The following is a 16,961-nucleotide window of genomic DNA, read 5'->3' as shown; positions in this document are numbered from 1 at the left end:
GACTTCACATACAACTAGCCATACGTACTGCCTGGACTATACGGCGACTGTTTATATAAAGAATTTTAAGCCAAGTGATTGCAATCGGATGTATATGAATACATGCTATATATGAAGAATGAGTAGCGTGACTAATTCAACCTATAACTCTCAAAGTTCATTAGCATAATGACTTGTAAAAACAAATATTACGAAACAATCAACACAATATTGCGTGAGTTGAATATTATAGCGTCAATTCGTACACGCCTTTAATATATATACATATCACAATCAATAGAGACACGCAGAGTGTAACTGCTGCCATGCAGCACGTAGGCTAAAATGCAAGCGTATACCTATATATATATATACATATGTGTATTTATGCCTTCCGCAATGTTGACCTGTTTCTAAAAGAACAACTTAAGTATTATTTAATTAATTGCCGCACTCAACATATGCCCTTATTGTTGGCATGCATGCCCACGCCGCGTATACACAGTTCAAGTTGAACTCTTGTGTGTGGAATTTCGTTCACATGATTATTAGCATCCAAAGTATTTTAAATCAAACATATAGAGACTCAAATATATTAATCATTACGTAACGTTGCCCAAAGTTTATTTCAGAGTCATACAAAGATCTACTTCTGATTGGCATATAAGTGCAATCCTATAGCATGAAATAGTGTATGGATGTATCGAACGAAATGAGACAATAGAAAAAATGTTTACATGTTTTGAAGGGGATACCTTTTCACTCTTTTTTTCCCGTCCCATTTGGCAAACAAAGAACGTTAAAAGAATTACAAAACGGTATCCTCACGACTCTAACATACCGTTGCTAATTGTTTAAAATAACCCTATCCTCACTACAAAGTGTTGTTAATTGTTCAAAATGCAATCAGGAAATATGGGATATATGTGCTAACGGGATCCCATATTACCCCACGAACACAGTACGCTATATTTGAATTTTTGCAGTACGCTTGGCTGGAGAGAAAAGAATAAGCATGATGCAACTACATGTAAAGTTTGTGGACAGGAAAGTTTACAGGCAGAGTACGAGCCTTGTGTTCATTGTTTCTTATGGTACATTAGCACTCTAATTCGAATCAGGAGCTCACGAAGGCAATTGCGACTCGCGAGCGACACTTTGCGGTCCACAACGACACAAAAACGATGAAAATCGTTCACCATTATAACTAACTCAAGATTAAAAGTGACGAGCGAAAAAATTATCCGTACCTACAACTTTAATAACTTTGTAAAATTCAATGTGCATGTGTGTACTTTTTATACATTTTAGGGTGGATTTTTTTTTAATAAAACGGTAAATATGTTGATTTATTTAACGCGTATTTTGTTTCGTATTTTTACTGTATCGAAGTGAAATACAGTTCACCCAGTTGCTTTAATTGTAAATGCATACACTAGGCAATCCTTTTACCCTCTGCCACGTCCCGCGCCATGCTATTACAGTGATTAGCTTGTCGTTTAGAATACACACTACACGGGTTCGAGACTGCTACCCTTGTGGATGTATGTGTCCTTAAGGACGAGAAACAATAATTGCTTCTCTTCAACCCAGTGGTCCTTCTTATGGGTTGTCTAAAGTGTAAGCAGCATGCATGACAAAATAGAACAACACCAACAAAGTCAAATCTAATGTTGTAACTTGTAAGCGCACACCATGCAGCATGTTGTATAACTGTCGTGTTGTAACGACTGTGGTTGCCCCGTTACGGTAAAACAAACAAGTTAAAATCATTCATTCACGTGGACACACGTTGCACTATTTCTATGTTTGAATTGCGGTGTAACCACTAATGAAACATCATGGTCAAAATTCGTTGTTATACAAACAGTTATAAGGTTATTGCAGCTGGGGAAACTTTTACACTGATTGTGGCTCATAAAAGCACCCGGTAATTTATTTATGAAAAATACTCGGAACTTTATTTATAAAACAGCACCCAATAGTTTACTTAAAAGAATGCATTCCAGTCGTGAGTTAGCAAACCCGTTTTGCACGTTGCAATATTACAATGCAAACATATATAGGGGAGAAGATGGGACACCTTTAGCACATAATATCCGAGAATCCTGATCGAGATTTAAACAATTAACAACGGTCTTAGCGTGGGGATACGGTTATAAAATTCGTTGAATGTTTTTTGTTTACTATCAATGGGTGGAGATAATAGAAAAGGTGTCCAATCTTCCCCGCCGGATTATATACAAGGTATTTTGAGTCTTTTTTAAGAGCTTAATGTTAGAGTACGGTAAAATAAATGCACAATTGTTATTATACAGTTCCGCACTCCTAAGTATATACAGGTGAAACAGATACACAATAACATACACAAGAGTGGTCTACGCGGAAGATTAGTAAATATTTGTTCTTCAACGTAATATATGATTGCACAAAAGTTATATAACCTCCATGTATTACGCAAAGTGTAAAAATAGCATCACGAGACACAATATACGGTTAGCTATCTCGCCAAAGTCTAGCAAATATGTAGGTCAAAAGTGCACGGGTTTTCATGCTGCTTTTATAACACATTATATAGATATAGTTACCAAATACAACTACCTTGTATGAAATGATAATATATAGTAGGATGGGGGAAGATGGGCCCTTTTTTATCCTATTTTCTTGTCCCATCTGGAAGTAAACAAAGAACATTTAAAGAATTATAACACTGTATCCTTACAACGTCCTTAGACCGTTGTTAATTGTTTAAAACACGATTAGAATATTTAGATATTATGTACTAAAAGTGCCCCGTCTTCTCCCGCCCCACTATAATAAACAAGACAACAAAATTCGTATTGTTTGGTAACAAAATAAGAACCTCATATTGAGTTCCCACAAACTCTATGGTGTTTCTTATTTGCTTTTTGACGTAACAAATGTTGTTGTTAGGTTATAAGCAAGTAATGCATAACAAACGTGTTAATGCAAAGCAGAAAAATAAAACGACCAAGAAATATTCAAATAATGGTTACATTGCTCTTTAATATTGCAAAGGCATTGACCTATTGTATGAATCATACATACTGTGCAGCATGGGTAAATTTATATGGCTATATTGGTCGTTAATCCGGTATTCCGCCGTCGTAAAAGTTGCCGTATCGTTATCTGTGCGTATGCATACGCATGTGTAAAGTTGGATTTTACTACTGTTGAGTTTTTTTGGAGTTTATGTAAGTAAATTACATGTATTTTGTTTGTGGTGTGTAGAGTTTTATAAACTAGACTAGATCAATAGGGTTAGAACTAAGTATTTCCGCTGTCATGATGGTGAAACACAGCACATTATATAATTGTGTAAATACACATGGTGTATATAGATTGAGACTTGTTATGATCATGTGTTAGATATGGTAAACAAAAACGGCATACGCTGCAAACTTTATAAGCATTAGGTGGCAGCTCATTATCTAATCTAATTCGTCGATGAAATGTTTGTTTTTTTTGCGCAACGGTATATTTACCCTTATAGTCGAAATACATTATAGTGCTTATATATTAAAAAGTCTCGTCCGCTTTATGTAAACAAGTAATCATGCTGCTATAATAAGGCTATACGTGGCGCAACACATAAGGTCTATAAATATGGCTGCAAAAGCAGGCTTTGGCACAAGCTAGTTAGCTCCCAGCCTACAATACGCAACAGTCGCAAATTATGAGAACGAATTTATGCTTTGGCAACTCGCTTTCTAGTTTTAAAAGGCAACTTTTTTAACCACGAAATAATTATTATTACAGATTTATTGTACTATAGTACAAGTAGTCAACTACTAAAGCAAAAACTTTAATATAAAACGCAATTTTTGCATTTGAAAACGAAGAGGCGTGTGCCTGTATAGAATGAACAACAGTTCTATCAACAAACCATTTACTGCTGGATTGTTTAAACCCGACTTTTCTGAAGTCAAAAAGTGCAAAGAACCCTGGGACGACTGTATGCTGAGATAGACTTCTTACATGCAACCAAAAAAAAACAGAAAATAAAATGTAAGTTTAATAATACCAGTACACTATAAGCTAATCTTATCAACGTTTTACGAAATGTTTATTTTCCGCAGAATTCGTAACCCATTGGACTTTGACATTTATAACAACAATAAACTTGAATATAACAATGGCGCATCCATTCAGGTAAGTTTAGTAAAAGCTATTTCTTGTTAATGATTAATATGAAACAACCGCATGCTGAACCGAGAAATTTAATGTAGTCTGCATGGGTGCGCAAAACTTAAGGGACTGTACTCTTTTATATTAGATAATTAGAGTATATAGGTTCCGGTAAGATGGCCCATGATGATGAAGTAACTGTATATCCATTTTCGATCTTACTGTACAGTATTATATTTGATCGCTTAAAACACTTTCCGATAAAAGTACAGGTCAAAAAGCGAATAACTTCAACCCTATCGCATATTTCTTCCCCATGTTTATGGCTCAGTATAAATCCCAATGAACATATAAATATCTATTATTATCGTTTTTTTTCAATACGTTTAATTTATCTCAAAAAGTGATACTGAAGGTATTTTCTATTGACATTTGAAATGTACATGAACCACTTTATCCTGTCTAGTGATATCACCTAAACCCAAATGCATTAAGGCGCCATTGATGATTTATTTACATTTCAGTACACTTGGCTGGCGTGAAAAGGACAAGACAGACGCTAATAACTGTGAGGCTTGTGGAAAATACAATGCACAAGCGGGGGACGAGCATTGCGTCTTTTGCTTTTTCCAATTCGTCAGTATTCTGCTTCAAAGCAGAAGCTCAAATAATGCTCGAGTTGAAAATACCACCGCGAGCGCCATCTCGCAGTTGCCGAATTCGTCAACTGAACTCTTTATCGAGAATGACACGTCAATCAAATCAAACGAGCAAAAAGAATTTTAAATCCATGCAAGACTTGGACCGAATGCACTTTGTATATTTCATTAATTGAAGAATATTCGTGAACAATTATTTTACCAAATTGGCCTATCGCCGTATATGTAATGTATATAAACTTAAAGCTTGTCGCAATAGCTCGGATCGTTGTATATATAAACATTTTCAATGAGTATAAAATAAGAATTCGTTAGAAATCGCAAGTAAACCTATTTCAAATTAAATATAAATCCTTTTTTTTATAAAACGATAACATATTTTTTTCATATTTTGATAAAATTTGTTTCATACGTATAGAAGTCCAAATCATAGTTTTTTCTCGTGTATATACAAGCAAGACCCAAACACATGTTTACTTTTTAAATTCGTTTTACAGTCGTATTTATGATAAGAACAAAACCCGATTGTATTTGACACTGTATATTGCCGCACCCTTTCAATAAACATCAGTTGTACAGTATTAAATGTAATTATCAAAAACAAGTTTTATATTTTAACAGCCATACAAGTTATAACATTCATTCAGAGTCGTAACCACTTGGCTAGATTTGACATAATAGGTGAAGTAGTACACTTCTATGGAGTAGAGAGTGCTGGGGGAAGACGGGACACCTTTAGCACATAATATTTAAATATCTTGACCGTGTTTTAAAAGACTAACAACGGCCTGGAGTGAGTCGTGAAAATACGGTTTCATAATTTTTTGATTTTTTTTACTACCAAATGGACCAGAAAATATAATGAAAATGTGTCCCATCTTTCCCCACCATACTGTATTCTGTTGGGGTAATAAGGTGATTGGTGTTTTCATTGTCTTTTATCGTCTCATTGAGTAGTTATAACAAAGAATATTTATGGAATTATATAACCGTATTCTCACGACATTCATATAACGTTGTTAATCGTTCTAAACCCAACTGGGAAAAATACGAATATATTATGATATTCATCGTTCCCCGGAATATATTATGTGCTAACGGTATTTATCTTACCCCGCAGTAGTATACAGGTTATTTACAACGCCTGTCGTGGTCTAAACAAGATACTGACTGTACAACAACTTATAGACATAAGGCACAAAATAGGAAAACTTCTTCAAATACATAACAATCTTGTAAAACTGTAAAAGTATACTGACACGTAATCTAGCTTTTACCGCCAATACTTAAACTCTAATTAAGCAGCTATACAAGTTAGAAATACTATTACACTACAATCTACCTTCTATATGATCTAAAAAGGACTTGAAGCAAATGCGAACGACACGCAGGTTCGGGCGTGCAAAAGAAAAAGGCACACGCAAGGCGAGGGGATAATAATTAGAGACGACCTGGATTTAAACGGTTTTCAGAAAGTATAATTAAAGCAAACAACGCTGGAATATTTCATGCGCTTAAATTTTGAGCTGTTTAATTAACAAATGCACCAAATTGATTAACAAAAGGCCTTATATATTGAAAAACTATTTTTTCCCGAAGCTGTGGCAAAGTGCGCCGGCCTCTAACCAAGAGGTAATTAGTTCAAGACTGGTCTCTGCTATTATTGTGGGCGTATGTGTCCTTGGGAAATACACGTAATGGCAATTGCTCCAACCCAGTGGTCACTAACGGGTTGTCCAAATTATAAGCCACACATAAAAAATAACCCACAATGTTAAATACGTGGTTAATCGTAAGCGAGCAAGAGGCTATAAGAGAATACCCGTAATATAACGACTACCATTGCCCACGAGTATAAAGCAAATTATATTCAATTCATGTCTCTACTCGTTTTACTACGGGCCGTGGTACCGTTGACACCTACGAATAAATTTTATATTTACCTTTTAATTTTATTCATTCTATTTTAATAATAGCCAAGTGCTATAGTTACATGATTTTATGACGGTTGTCTAAAAAATCAATTTATTTACCGTAAGCTGGTCTGCTTGACTGTCTTAAAATTCTATGTATTTACAACAGTCTAGGGTGCAATGCAAAAGTGGTTTTATTACTGAAATAAAATTTTATGCTTTCGATGCGGCAATATTGTTACAATCAGTACAGAATAAAACGAGACAAAGTATGTATATGTACAGTAGTGCTATATACAGTATAGATATCATTACAAACAACGGAAATCAAATCGGGGGGTTAGGGTTATGGAATTTCAAAGGAAAAAAGCAAAACTCGCGAATAAGTTAATTTCAACGAGAGAATATAGAGCTATATAATATATTACTATGGTACAGGTGGAATTTTAAAAAAAGGTCCGTGAAAAATGAAGCACAGAAGTGCGAGAAACATTGTAGGACCCATTGCGGATATAACGTGTGAAAATATGCTTCATATTAAGCTTCGAAGGGACAATGAGAAAAGGGTGATTATGTTTATGGGGCTGGGTGAGAGGGGGGGAGGGGTTCAGGCTGGTAATGAAGGAAAATCGCATGAAAACTGTTTACAACACTAGTGAAACTTGTATACCTGAGTACAGTTTTAACCTTTTTACCAATAGCGATTCCCATGCATGACTCGCAAAATTTACAGAGCACATATATATCACGCTATGTACGAGAGAAACATATAGAATGTACACACAGGGATTTGTGAAGGTTTACATATCAAAAAATAGAGTTTAAATAAGTTTACGAATACACTCTCGTTCCAGTGAGAGACACATTTTACACACAGAAAAATAGAGAGCGTGCTCTCAATAACAGTTTCCATTTTAAATAAAAATTTCATTAAATTTGACGCGAAATAAATTAATCAAAATATGCACACATACACACAGAGAGAAAGATCTTAGCATCAATAGAAGTCTTACACAGGTAAATCCAAAGCCGCAGAAAAGGTTAAAATTTACAAATATATTGCGCAAGCATAATGGGCAGGTATGCTGGCGGGCTAACACCAAATGTATGCGATATATGCATGGTGGTTTCAATTTAGAGCCACAGTACGAACGAGACAGTAAAAACTCCATTTTTGCATGTTTAGACGTCAAATTGAATGGAAGTTAGAGGGCTGGGAACAAGAAAGCCGCTCTGTTATGAGCTTTAGTCGTGTAATGTTAATGCATAGCTGTCACAGCCCTGAATATCACAGGGATTGATAAGAAATTGAATGAAGTTTTTGTTTCAAGCTTGCATAATTTTTCAAGGCCAAAGTACACTTGTTTTGATTGGAATTTGCGAATTTTTAAAGCTCATGGTCATTGGGTGTGACGTTTTGCTCAGTTGTCGCGTGCAATTTAACAATAATCAGCACAAAAATAGAATTTAGATAAAATTTCGCGGCGTTTAGTGTCACAGTGGTGACTATTTAAAAAGATTTGTTTTTTGAAAAATATGGATTTTTTGAAAAGTTTCGACCAGCATTGTAGTTCACAAATGCTGGACAACATTTTGAGGTGCAAAATTAAATCTAATTAAAGAAATCGCTGTTTTTAAAAACTGAATTCCAATGAATACCAGCACCTTGGAAGGTGTGCCTATTTATGCAAAAGTCAGAATTTTCTTTGACCAAATTACCAGAGAGGTAGGGATTCTACCGGTAAGAACCTTTTGAGACGTGTTTGACTGTTGACAAAATTTCCTCTCCAGCGAGAAAAACTGGCACCGAATTTCAGATTTTTTCTAGCATGTCGAATTAAAATAGATGCTGCGAAATTTAAGCTAAGAATTTGTCTAAAAACACCCGTACTGAGAGGAAAGTCGAAATAGAACACAGCAGTGTCTCTTGAGGTGCCCGGCGGATTATGTGGCAATTTTGGCTTGTTTCACTCGTGTTGAGAGGCTCAGTGCTTTCGGCACGTTTATTGTTATCAGGTTGGGTCGGACCGATGATTGTAAAGCGTGCAAACTCTCACAAGCTTCACTGCAGTCCATCACGTCAATGATCTCTTCATCTGAAATTATTGGGTTAAACATTAGACACAGAATGTAAACCAGAAAAAAAATCCAACCAAAAACAATTTTCCTAAAAAACATCTCAGAAACTGGGGCAAATCCAACCAGTCAAATTATATACAATAACTGATTCATTTCACTGTATGTGGAATTTTGGGCAGGATTAGCCCATTACCCTCAAAACTAACTGAAAGGTCAAAATGAAATAATTTTCTAAAATTCTTACCTTTATCAGAATCATTAGATGACTCTGATCTTCCAGAAGACCAGGAAGAGCCAGTCGAGTCTCTTCTGCGACGGGAGATCTCCAACTGATGAAGTCGATGACGTAGCAATGCTCCGTGTTCTTCCAATCGAGTCTTCTCGCAAATAACCGCCTGCCTCTCATGCTTTAAGTTCTAAAAATCAGACGAGTTATTGTATTGGTGTGGGTGAGGTAAGATATTATATACATGGTGTTCAAGAACTTAAGAACCATGTAGATTTTTTTATAAGAATACAGCTAAATCTCAATTTTGTTAATAACAGACAGTTTTATAAAGAGAATTGTGTTAATAATGCCGATGGTAAAGAATTTCAGCTGTTATGTTATATGTTAGGTTTGATTAACAAAGGGGATATTCTAATTTATTTTCTTAGAAATCTAAATGCTGCCTGACTTCTGGGATACCCATATATTTGACAATTTGGAAAATCTATTTGTGATTACTAGGTTAGAGCAATGACCTTTAAGTGTCTTGCCCAAGGGAACAGCATACTTAGGGAAAACTGGAGTCTTGACTTTAAAAGCTATATATATATATTAAAAACTGTTGAAACATTAATACTTCCTAAGAAGAGCGTTCTAACCAGGGCATTTTACTGCATATAACTTACATGCAGTGTAGGTAAAGGCAAAGTTACAATTATTAAGTAATTGTCAAAATTTTATTTTGTAAAAGGGTATAAGGTGTTTAAAACAATTAGATTTGAGCTAGTAACATCTGTAATTCTGTAATTACCTCTATGAGAGCTCGGGCTTGTGTGAGTAAACCAAGTGTGGTGTGGCGGGTTGCATCTTGGTTGAGAGGGACAATTGCTTTTAACCCATCAAGGCAGTTACGCAAGTGAGCACGTCTAAATAAAAAGAAAAAATATTATATATAGTTCTGTTTTTGTTTTGATTATAAATACATACTTTAAATTTAGATTAAATTTTGGCTGCAATTTAACTTGGAAGTAAAACTTTTAAGGTATACAACAATGCATGTAAACACCAGTGTGGATTTTAAAATTAAATGGATTGTGTAAGATATATCAGATAAATCATGTAAGAGATTGTTATGTTAGTTATGGGATAGATTATGGGTTAGTGCAATTCAGAATAATAAACAGTTTCTGGCTGCAAAAGAATGCAGACTTGCAACGCTGGAAGCCATCACAGTTAAAAACATAGGAAATGTGGCTTCTATGGCTCAGTGGCTTGCTTTGAGAGCGATCGAGGAAGTCCTAGCTAAGTATGCGATGCAAACAATGAAAGAGAGAGATGCGAGCGGATACAGCGTGCTGCGATGAAGAGAAAAAAGAGAATAAACGAGAGAGGCAATCAGCTGTTCGTCCTAAACTACGGCGAAGAAAATCGGAGCGTCCGATTGGTCGAGCGCTTGCTTGAGTTGAGTAACCACGCCCAGCGTGCCCTGGACGTTGTTTATACACGGCGTCACCATTGTCGGTGGACCGGTCATTCTTTCGACGCTACAGACTCCATTTAAGGGGAATGTGTAATTGAAATACCCAAGCGGTATCTAGAAGCGTAGAGACACGTGGCAACAACAAACCACTTGGCCGACGCTAAATTTAGCGATCGTGGAAAGCGACGGCACTTGAGTTCGAACGTGTTTATGCTCGAATATCGCGGCGGCCAAGAGGAACGTTAAAAGTGGCGGCCGCTCGACCGTGCAAGCTTGGAGACAAGTAGGTCGCCGCAAGGTTGAACTCGCAGGGTTACTATGCGCTTGTTTTCGCTCGCGCGCTGCCATCCGGAACTTAACGGATTCAGGCGGCAAATATTTTGAGGCGGGCAAGAACGCTAGAGCTACCTAACATGCCGCGCGGTTTCCTACGGAGATAAAAATATGAGATACCGCACGACCGGAGACTTTAAATCGCTGCCTGTGCCGGTAAAGTCATTGTTTTCTCAGGTGACCAATTACCCGACCTCGATCAATGCAGGCTGTGTTATACAACCAGGAACGGCCGAGGTTAAATTTAGCCAATGTTGGCCACGGGTTATATGAACATGGCCGAAAAGTTGGTAAACAGCATGAACTCGCTGCACGTGCAACCTGTTTATCGACTTCTTGATGACGTCAAGGCCATGGTCTACTATCTACGATTTCCAGCGAGTGACGGTTTACGAATTGTTTACGAGCGCAGCGAACTTTCCAGTTCCGCTAAGTTGTTTTCGTGCTATGGCAGCGAAATTACAGTTAAGTGCCGGGATAACGTGTTTGGACATCAAAGTGATAATGTGGGCTAATTATGGTCAAGTTAATTCATGGAAAGGTTTTAATTGAAGAGTAAGACCGAACGACACGTTCTTCATCTTAAACGAAATTACGCAACACTGTAAGTGTCACAATACGCGCAATACACTCATAAATACCGAGGGGTACCCTTTGTTGCCAAGGTGTTATTGACCTATTTAAAAACAGCCAAAGAAAGGCGCGCACTGTGTTGAATAGGGGGGCAAGAGCGTAGGTAGCAGCGGACAATGGTGCCACGCTTGCCAACTTCTGTTGAGGTCGCCAGTGTTTCCAGATGATTTTTAAAACATTCAAGAATTAGAATGTTCGGGTATATGTGACACACTGATACGATTGATTTTTGTTAAGTAAATAAATTGTGTGTCGTTTTTAATATTTGAATTGAAAAACTATTGGTCAACACTGAAATGTTACAATGAAAACAAGGTTTCTTCAATACAAGCGAGTTGTTCTAATTAATAACCGAAGCCAAATAGTCACTCTCTATGGTTTGTTCAGCAAATCAATAGCGTCGGATTCTCGACAATGAAGAGGCCAAAGGGAGAGGCGTATTGTGACGTCACAAGCGTCGCTTATTCACGTGGAAACCATGTGACAAGATGGCGGCCCCCAGAAAAGCAATATGGTCATAAAGTCAGTATCACGTGTGTGGTGAAATTTCAATATAAATACAACACAAGTAGTGCAAACCCCGTGGTTAAAATGTAAGGTCATTAATTATAAGATGACAGCAGTCAAAGTGAGCATGCGTTGTGGTTACCACACCTGACAACACAGCCAAACAATACACGTAAATAAAACTACATATGCCCACCTGTTTTTTTCCAGCTCGTTGTGCGATGTTCTGAAACGAAAAGAAATAAATTAAACGTCAGTCAGCACTATGCACTTAAAATATATTGTAATACATAATAAAAGCGGGAGTGTTTAAATTGAAAATATCCGCTGACAAATGAATTCGTACCAGCGTTACTTAACCAAGCCGATAAGCCTGCTGTGATTAGAAGGAACTAATAAAAAAGAGGAACTAAATTGAGATTAAATAACTATAGGATTACGCAAGCAGAACATGCGCATCTTGTAACACGTTATAACACGTTGTAATGCGGACACAAAACGGACAGGAAACGATAGACATTCAACTGATAACAATAACATCCGTTAACGCAGTGCAAACAATAAAATACTGTAAGATGTGATGACACGGGGTATGGTAGACCGATATAATCAGCGTTTTGTAATAGGGCGTGAACACCCGGGCTTTTCAACAGCTGGGACATTGTCAATGAGCAGGGAAGCATCTGTTTCACACTGGTCATTTCGTAGTGACGAAAGAAACCATATATTTTAAGATTCGGGTACAGTTCTTTCGAAAAGTGGTGCGTTTCAACACGCTACATGTTCAACTTGTGATAAAATATCACGCGCAACGTTCGATCAGCAGTATATTCGTCCTTATGTTTAATATTAGTGTGTGACGCATTTATTCCAATCATCATAATGAACTGGATGTTAGTTAATTACGTGTGGGCGATCTGCTTTAGCTTTATGTAGTCGGCTACTGCGTTACGGATATGAGTGAATTTTTGTTGTTGCGTGACCAGCTCCAATATTACGCTGTAATATGCAAACAACGAGGCGGAATTTACCATTGCGCCAGCCATCTCAATACACAAAATGCTCGGTACACAAATCCCGCACAGGGGAGTTTACCACCTACGCACCGAAATGGGGAACTTGTTTATGGTTTGGTCTTGCGACAGAACGGGTTTCCAGGGCACATGATACAGCTAGCGTAACTGATAATATGATATATTACGACTATACGTGGCAAGCACACGTAGGTATCGAAACCTAATTCTCGGTCGCCATTGTTGTGATGGGAGTATTTGCATGGAGAAAAACGTCTTTCTGTTTCATGTTTACTTTATTCTATTTAGGAACTCAAATAGCAAAGTACAATGTTGCACCAGCGCACACCATTACGTGTGGCAGCGTGTGCAAATACACGCATAACAATACAAATACGAAAAGGCAAACACTTTATTTTTCTATTGTGGAGAAGTAGATTACTGGTTAGTCGAACAAAGGCCAGAAGGTCACACTCAGTGTAAAGTCACCTCGATTAGCACCTAGAGATGTAGAACTATGAACGCGTGACGTCATATATACGTTAAGGAAATACGTAGAAGGTATAGATATACGCGCCCAATCGTGTGGTGCCACGTGGGTACAATCAACATGAGTCAATCCTATTCAGGTGGGCCAAGTGGTTAGTGTTAGTTGCGTATAATGATTATGGATCTGGACGGTCCTGAAACTGACTAATTGCGAAAATAGGACGGCGGTGAACATCAAAGATTTACAAAGAGAAGCGAAACAATTAAAACATCGAAAGCGATCTTTGCTGGCCAATCGTAAATACACCGAGAACAAAAAACTGCAAGCGAAACAATGTTCACATGCAGTGTAGCCGCGGGCGGTTTGTATACGCGTCTGCCGTTTACGAGCGCAGTTGGAGGGCTACAGCCATCATCACTTTCGGAATTAGAACCATACACGTGGCCGTCACGTTTACGACTGAGTTGTTCTACCAATTTAATAACAGGCGTCGACCCGCGTTCATTGCCTTAATTAAGTCTAAAGTGGTAACCGCAGTTTCGGCGATGTCGCTTCGCCAGGGAAGCGGCCATTACTAGACCCAGCCCATTTAATTTCCGGTTTCACTGTAGAGAGACGAGGGAAGCGGAGACGCCGTGTCAAGTTTCAATGTTGAGATTATACGCTTGCGAAAATTCTCAACAGGGGATGTCGGATGTGAAAACAAATAAAGTGAAAAACACCAGCGTTTGGTAAAGGGGTACTGCACTTTAGGTTAAAAATTCCTTGAATGTTTGGCCCGAATGAGAATTCCGATTGAAACCTAACCGCTGGTTACAATAAAACTTCGGCATGACGTAGAAAACTCGGCGTCTCTCTTTTGTGCGTACAACAACTCGAATCTTAGTCTCATAAAGCAATGGCGTTGACATCTGTTCTGAATCAAGCTGGTATTGATCTACGTAGGGGTCGTACGGGTTCGTGCGCCATGAGAATAGCACTGCGGTTCAATAAACCCAAAACGGCAGCTTGTATCACCTGGTTTACCTGCACACGTGTGCCCGAACATGTGCGTCACATGGCGGAAAAGGAACCAATGACGTCGCACGCCCACCGAGCAGCAGTGATACCAAAACGGTTGATGTGATGATAAAACCCTGTTGTTTTCCGATTAAACGAATTTAGCGGTGGAAACACTCGCAGAGAGTGACTATGATGCACACCATGTTGAGCCGCGGTATATACACATTCACGTAAGAAAATGCGTTCACCAGTATAAAAAATAAGCAATGCGATGTATTTGGGAGACGACAAACACAAAGCAGCCTTCTTTGGTCTGGTTGTGATACAAGCCTCGCCCACAAATAAGATGCAGATACGTCACTTGTTCGTGACACGACGTCATATTATAATAGCCACTTCCTTTATATTACGAACGAGCAACCGTTGGTCGTTCTGCCTCGTTGTTCTATTGATTGCAAACATGCTTGATGTGAGAACCTTATGGGGCGTACAATTTACTGCGCTGTAAAGAATAACGATGGGCAATGAAACAAAACAACCGGTTGCTTTAACACCCCCTGCAGATACGCAAGCCATAGCCGACGGCGACATTCGAACCATAACTTCTCCAATACCGATATTTTGATCTACAAGCAACTGCGTCGTATTGACAGCAGCGTTAAGCTTGGATAAGATAGCAACCTACGGCCGTTGACGCGACAGAGAAATTCTCGCGCATGTGCTTGTCCCGACACGCCTTTTTACACCAGTGTGTGAGACGAAACTAGTTTAATGTTCAGGCCCTACATTGCTGTTTGCGCAAGGTGGGCAGCCGTTACTGAAATGTTGCGGTAAACATTCATGGTCTTCCCTTGATGGAATGTGCTGACCCAAGGAAAAACTATAGTAAACTTGAATTTTCAAACATAATAAACAAAACACCAAAAGTGAAAGATATGCCTATGTGTTGATTTGATGTATTTATTTCCAGGTGCCCATTTACCACTTATGAAATATGATAGGCTATCATACAAGCTCCTTGGTTTAAATAGATCAATTGGCTGAACAACAAGGGTCATGTTGCAGAGCTTGTCAAGAGTACATATTCAAAATTAAAAAAACCCTTTCTCCTTAACAAAAAGCCTGCTGTTTGAATTTAAAGCAGAACAATTAAAAAAGTAAGATTAACCTTATGGTATTGTGAAAACTGAAAACAACATCAGAATTACCACCAAAACAGAACAGTACTGTTCATGTACTGTAAACTTGGCTAACCTAAAAGCAAACATATCAGTTTACATACCTGTTTTGAGATCTTCTTACAGTTTTCACCTTAGTTCTGAAGTTTTGACCAATTCTATATGCAGGTGTGGCATATCCATGCTCAGTTTCTGCAGGAAAAACAAACAAAATGTTAGTTAATAATACTCATTTAAAAGTCATTAGTCAAAGTTTGCTTAAACCATAAGGCAATCTCAATAACAGACCTAGCCACATGCAGTGTATAATGAACATACTGTTTATAAATGTTTAATCTTTTCGGTCTGTTTAACAAACCTCCCAGGGAATTGAAACACATATGTTCAATAAAACTTGTAACTAAAAAAACATCATGAAAATGATATGTGTGATTTAACCAGAGTACAACATTTTTGACGCCATATAGTTTACAATACAGCATAGGTAAAGTAAAATACAGTGGAACAATAAATAGAACAACAATTTTACAGCAGATTAAACTGACCTCGATCTCGTTTGTCCTTGTTTTCCAGGAATTCTGCAGCTTGCAGCAACAAGTCAACTTTTCCAATTTGAAGTCCTTTCAACATGGTATCAGGCAGCGTAAAACTACAAACACAACTTACAATTACAGGTTACACTAAAATGGAAAATAGAAAATGGATGTCAATAGGGTAAACCAAATAAAACAAGTTCCTCTTTTAAACAAAGACATGGTATTACTATGTTAGGCAAAACATTATGATACTAACTGCCTGGTATTATAATATGGTTGGAATATGAGTGCAAATTGGTAGCCAAACATGCTGCATACAGAGCGCAACCTATAGATATACATAATTAAACATGGTTCTCAAGGGACTGCCAACGTGGCTATATATCAACCAAAAGACAATTCTCTTCTATCAAAAGCGCCGACTGCATAAACGCACCGATATAGTAAACTGTACAATTTGAAAACCTTACGCTCTATGGTGCGCTGATGGACATTACCGGACTTACATCGTATTTGATTATGATGAAAAAGTGGCGAACTACATAACCATGACTGTTATAACTGTATCTGTGGGGTAAGAACTGTAAACAACTACGTCGAAAAGAACCTACGTTTACAGCATAGCGAACGTTTGAACAAAATAATTCAGAACGTATATATTCTAATGGGTGCGACGTTCTTTCGGACGCATGAGCGCAACGACAACGGGCAGAACACTTCAATACCGTTTGAAAACACGACATGTCCACAAATTCAGCAACGCCTGACGTCCGTGTTATGGTTGCGTGGTGCCTTTTTCTTT

At 37.8% G+C, this 16,961-nt stretch overlaps 1 protein-coding gene and 1 long non-coding RNA gene across 2 annotated transcripts; one reads left to right on the top strand and one right to left on the bottom strand.

The window, feature by feature from the left end:
• Positions 1 to 3,869: 3,869 nt before the first annotated feature.
• Positions 3,870 to 5,056, top strand: LOC149741437 (uncharacterized). Its single transcript, XR_016385647.1, has 3 exons — positions 3,870 to 4,008; positions 4,080 to 4,152; positions 4,653 to 5,056. It is a non-coding gene; the product is annotated as an uncharacterized LOC149741437 (long non-coding RNA).
• A 1,820-nt stretch (positions 5,057 to 6,876) lies between these two features.
• On the bottom strand, positions 6,877 to 16,329 carry LOC149741436 (max dimerization protein 4-like). The gene is made up of 6 exons (XM_089884133.1): positions 16,169 to 16,329; positions 15,728 to 15,815; positions 12,137 to 12,166; positions 9,799 to 9,913; positions 9,024 to 9,195; positions 6,877 to 8,796 (listed from the first exon to the last, which is right to left on the bottom strand). Exons 1-6 carry the CDS (start codon positions 16,251 to 16,253, stop codon positions 8,645 to 8,647), a joined length of 642 nt encoding a protein of 213 aa, XP_089740259.1. The 5' UTR covers positions 16,254 to 16,329; the 3' UTR covers positions 6,877 to 8,644.
• Positions 16,330 to 16,961: the final 632 nt, after the last annotated feature.

This window comes from Ciona robusta, chromosome 1, assembly GCF_009617815.1.
Source record: "Ciona robusta chromosome 1, ASM961781v2".
Classification (NCBI taxonomy): domain Eukaryota; kingdom Metazoa; phylum Chordata; class Ascidiacea; order Phlebobranchia; family Cionidae; genus Ciona; species Ciona robusta.
This window is presented reverse-complemented; position numbering and strand designations above follow the sequence as displayed.

What these genes read in the sequence shown, in the direction of transcription:
- LOC149741436 (XM_089884133.1), bottom strand. Translation starts at nt 16,253, where the DNA reads ATGTTGAAAGGACTTCAAATTGGAAAAGTTGACTTGTTGCTGCAAGCT. An exon ending in GTAAGAAGATCTCAAAACAG is followed by an intron (nt 12,167 to 15,727) that starts GTATGTAAACTG and finishes TTTTCGTTTCAG; the next exon opens with AACATCGCACAACGAGCTGG. An exon ending in ATCTAATGATTCTGATAAAG is followed by an intron (nt 8,797 to 9,023) that starts GTAAGAATTTTA and finishes CAATAATTTCAG; the next exon opens with ATGAAGAGATCATTGACGTG.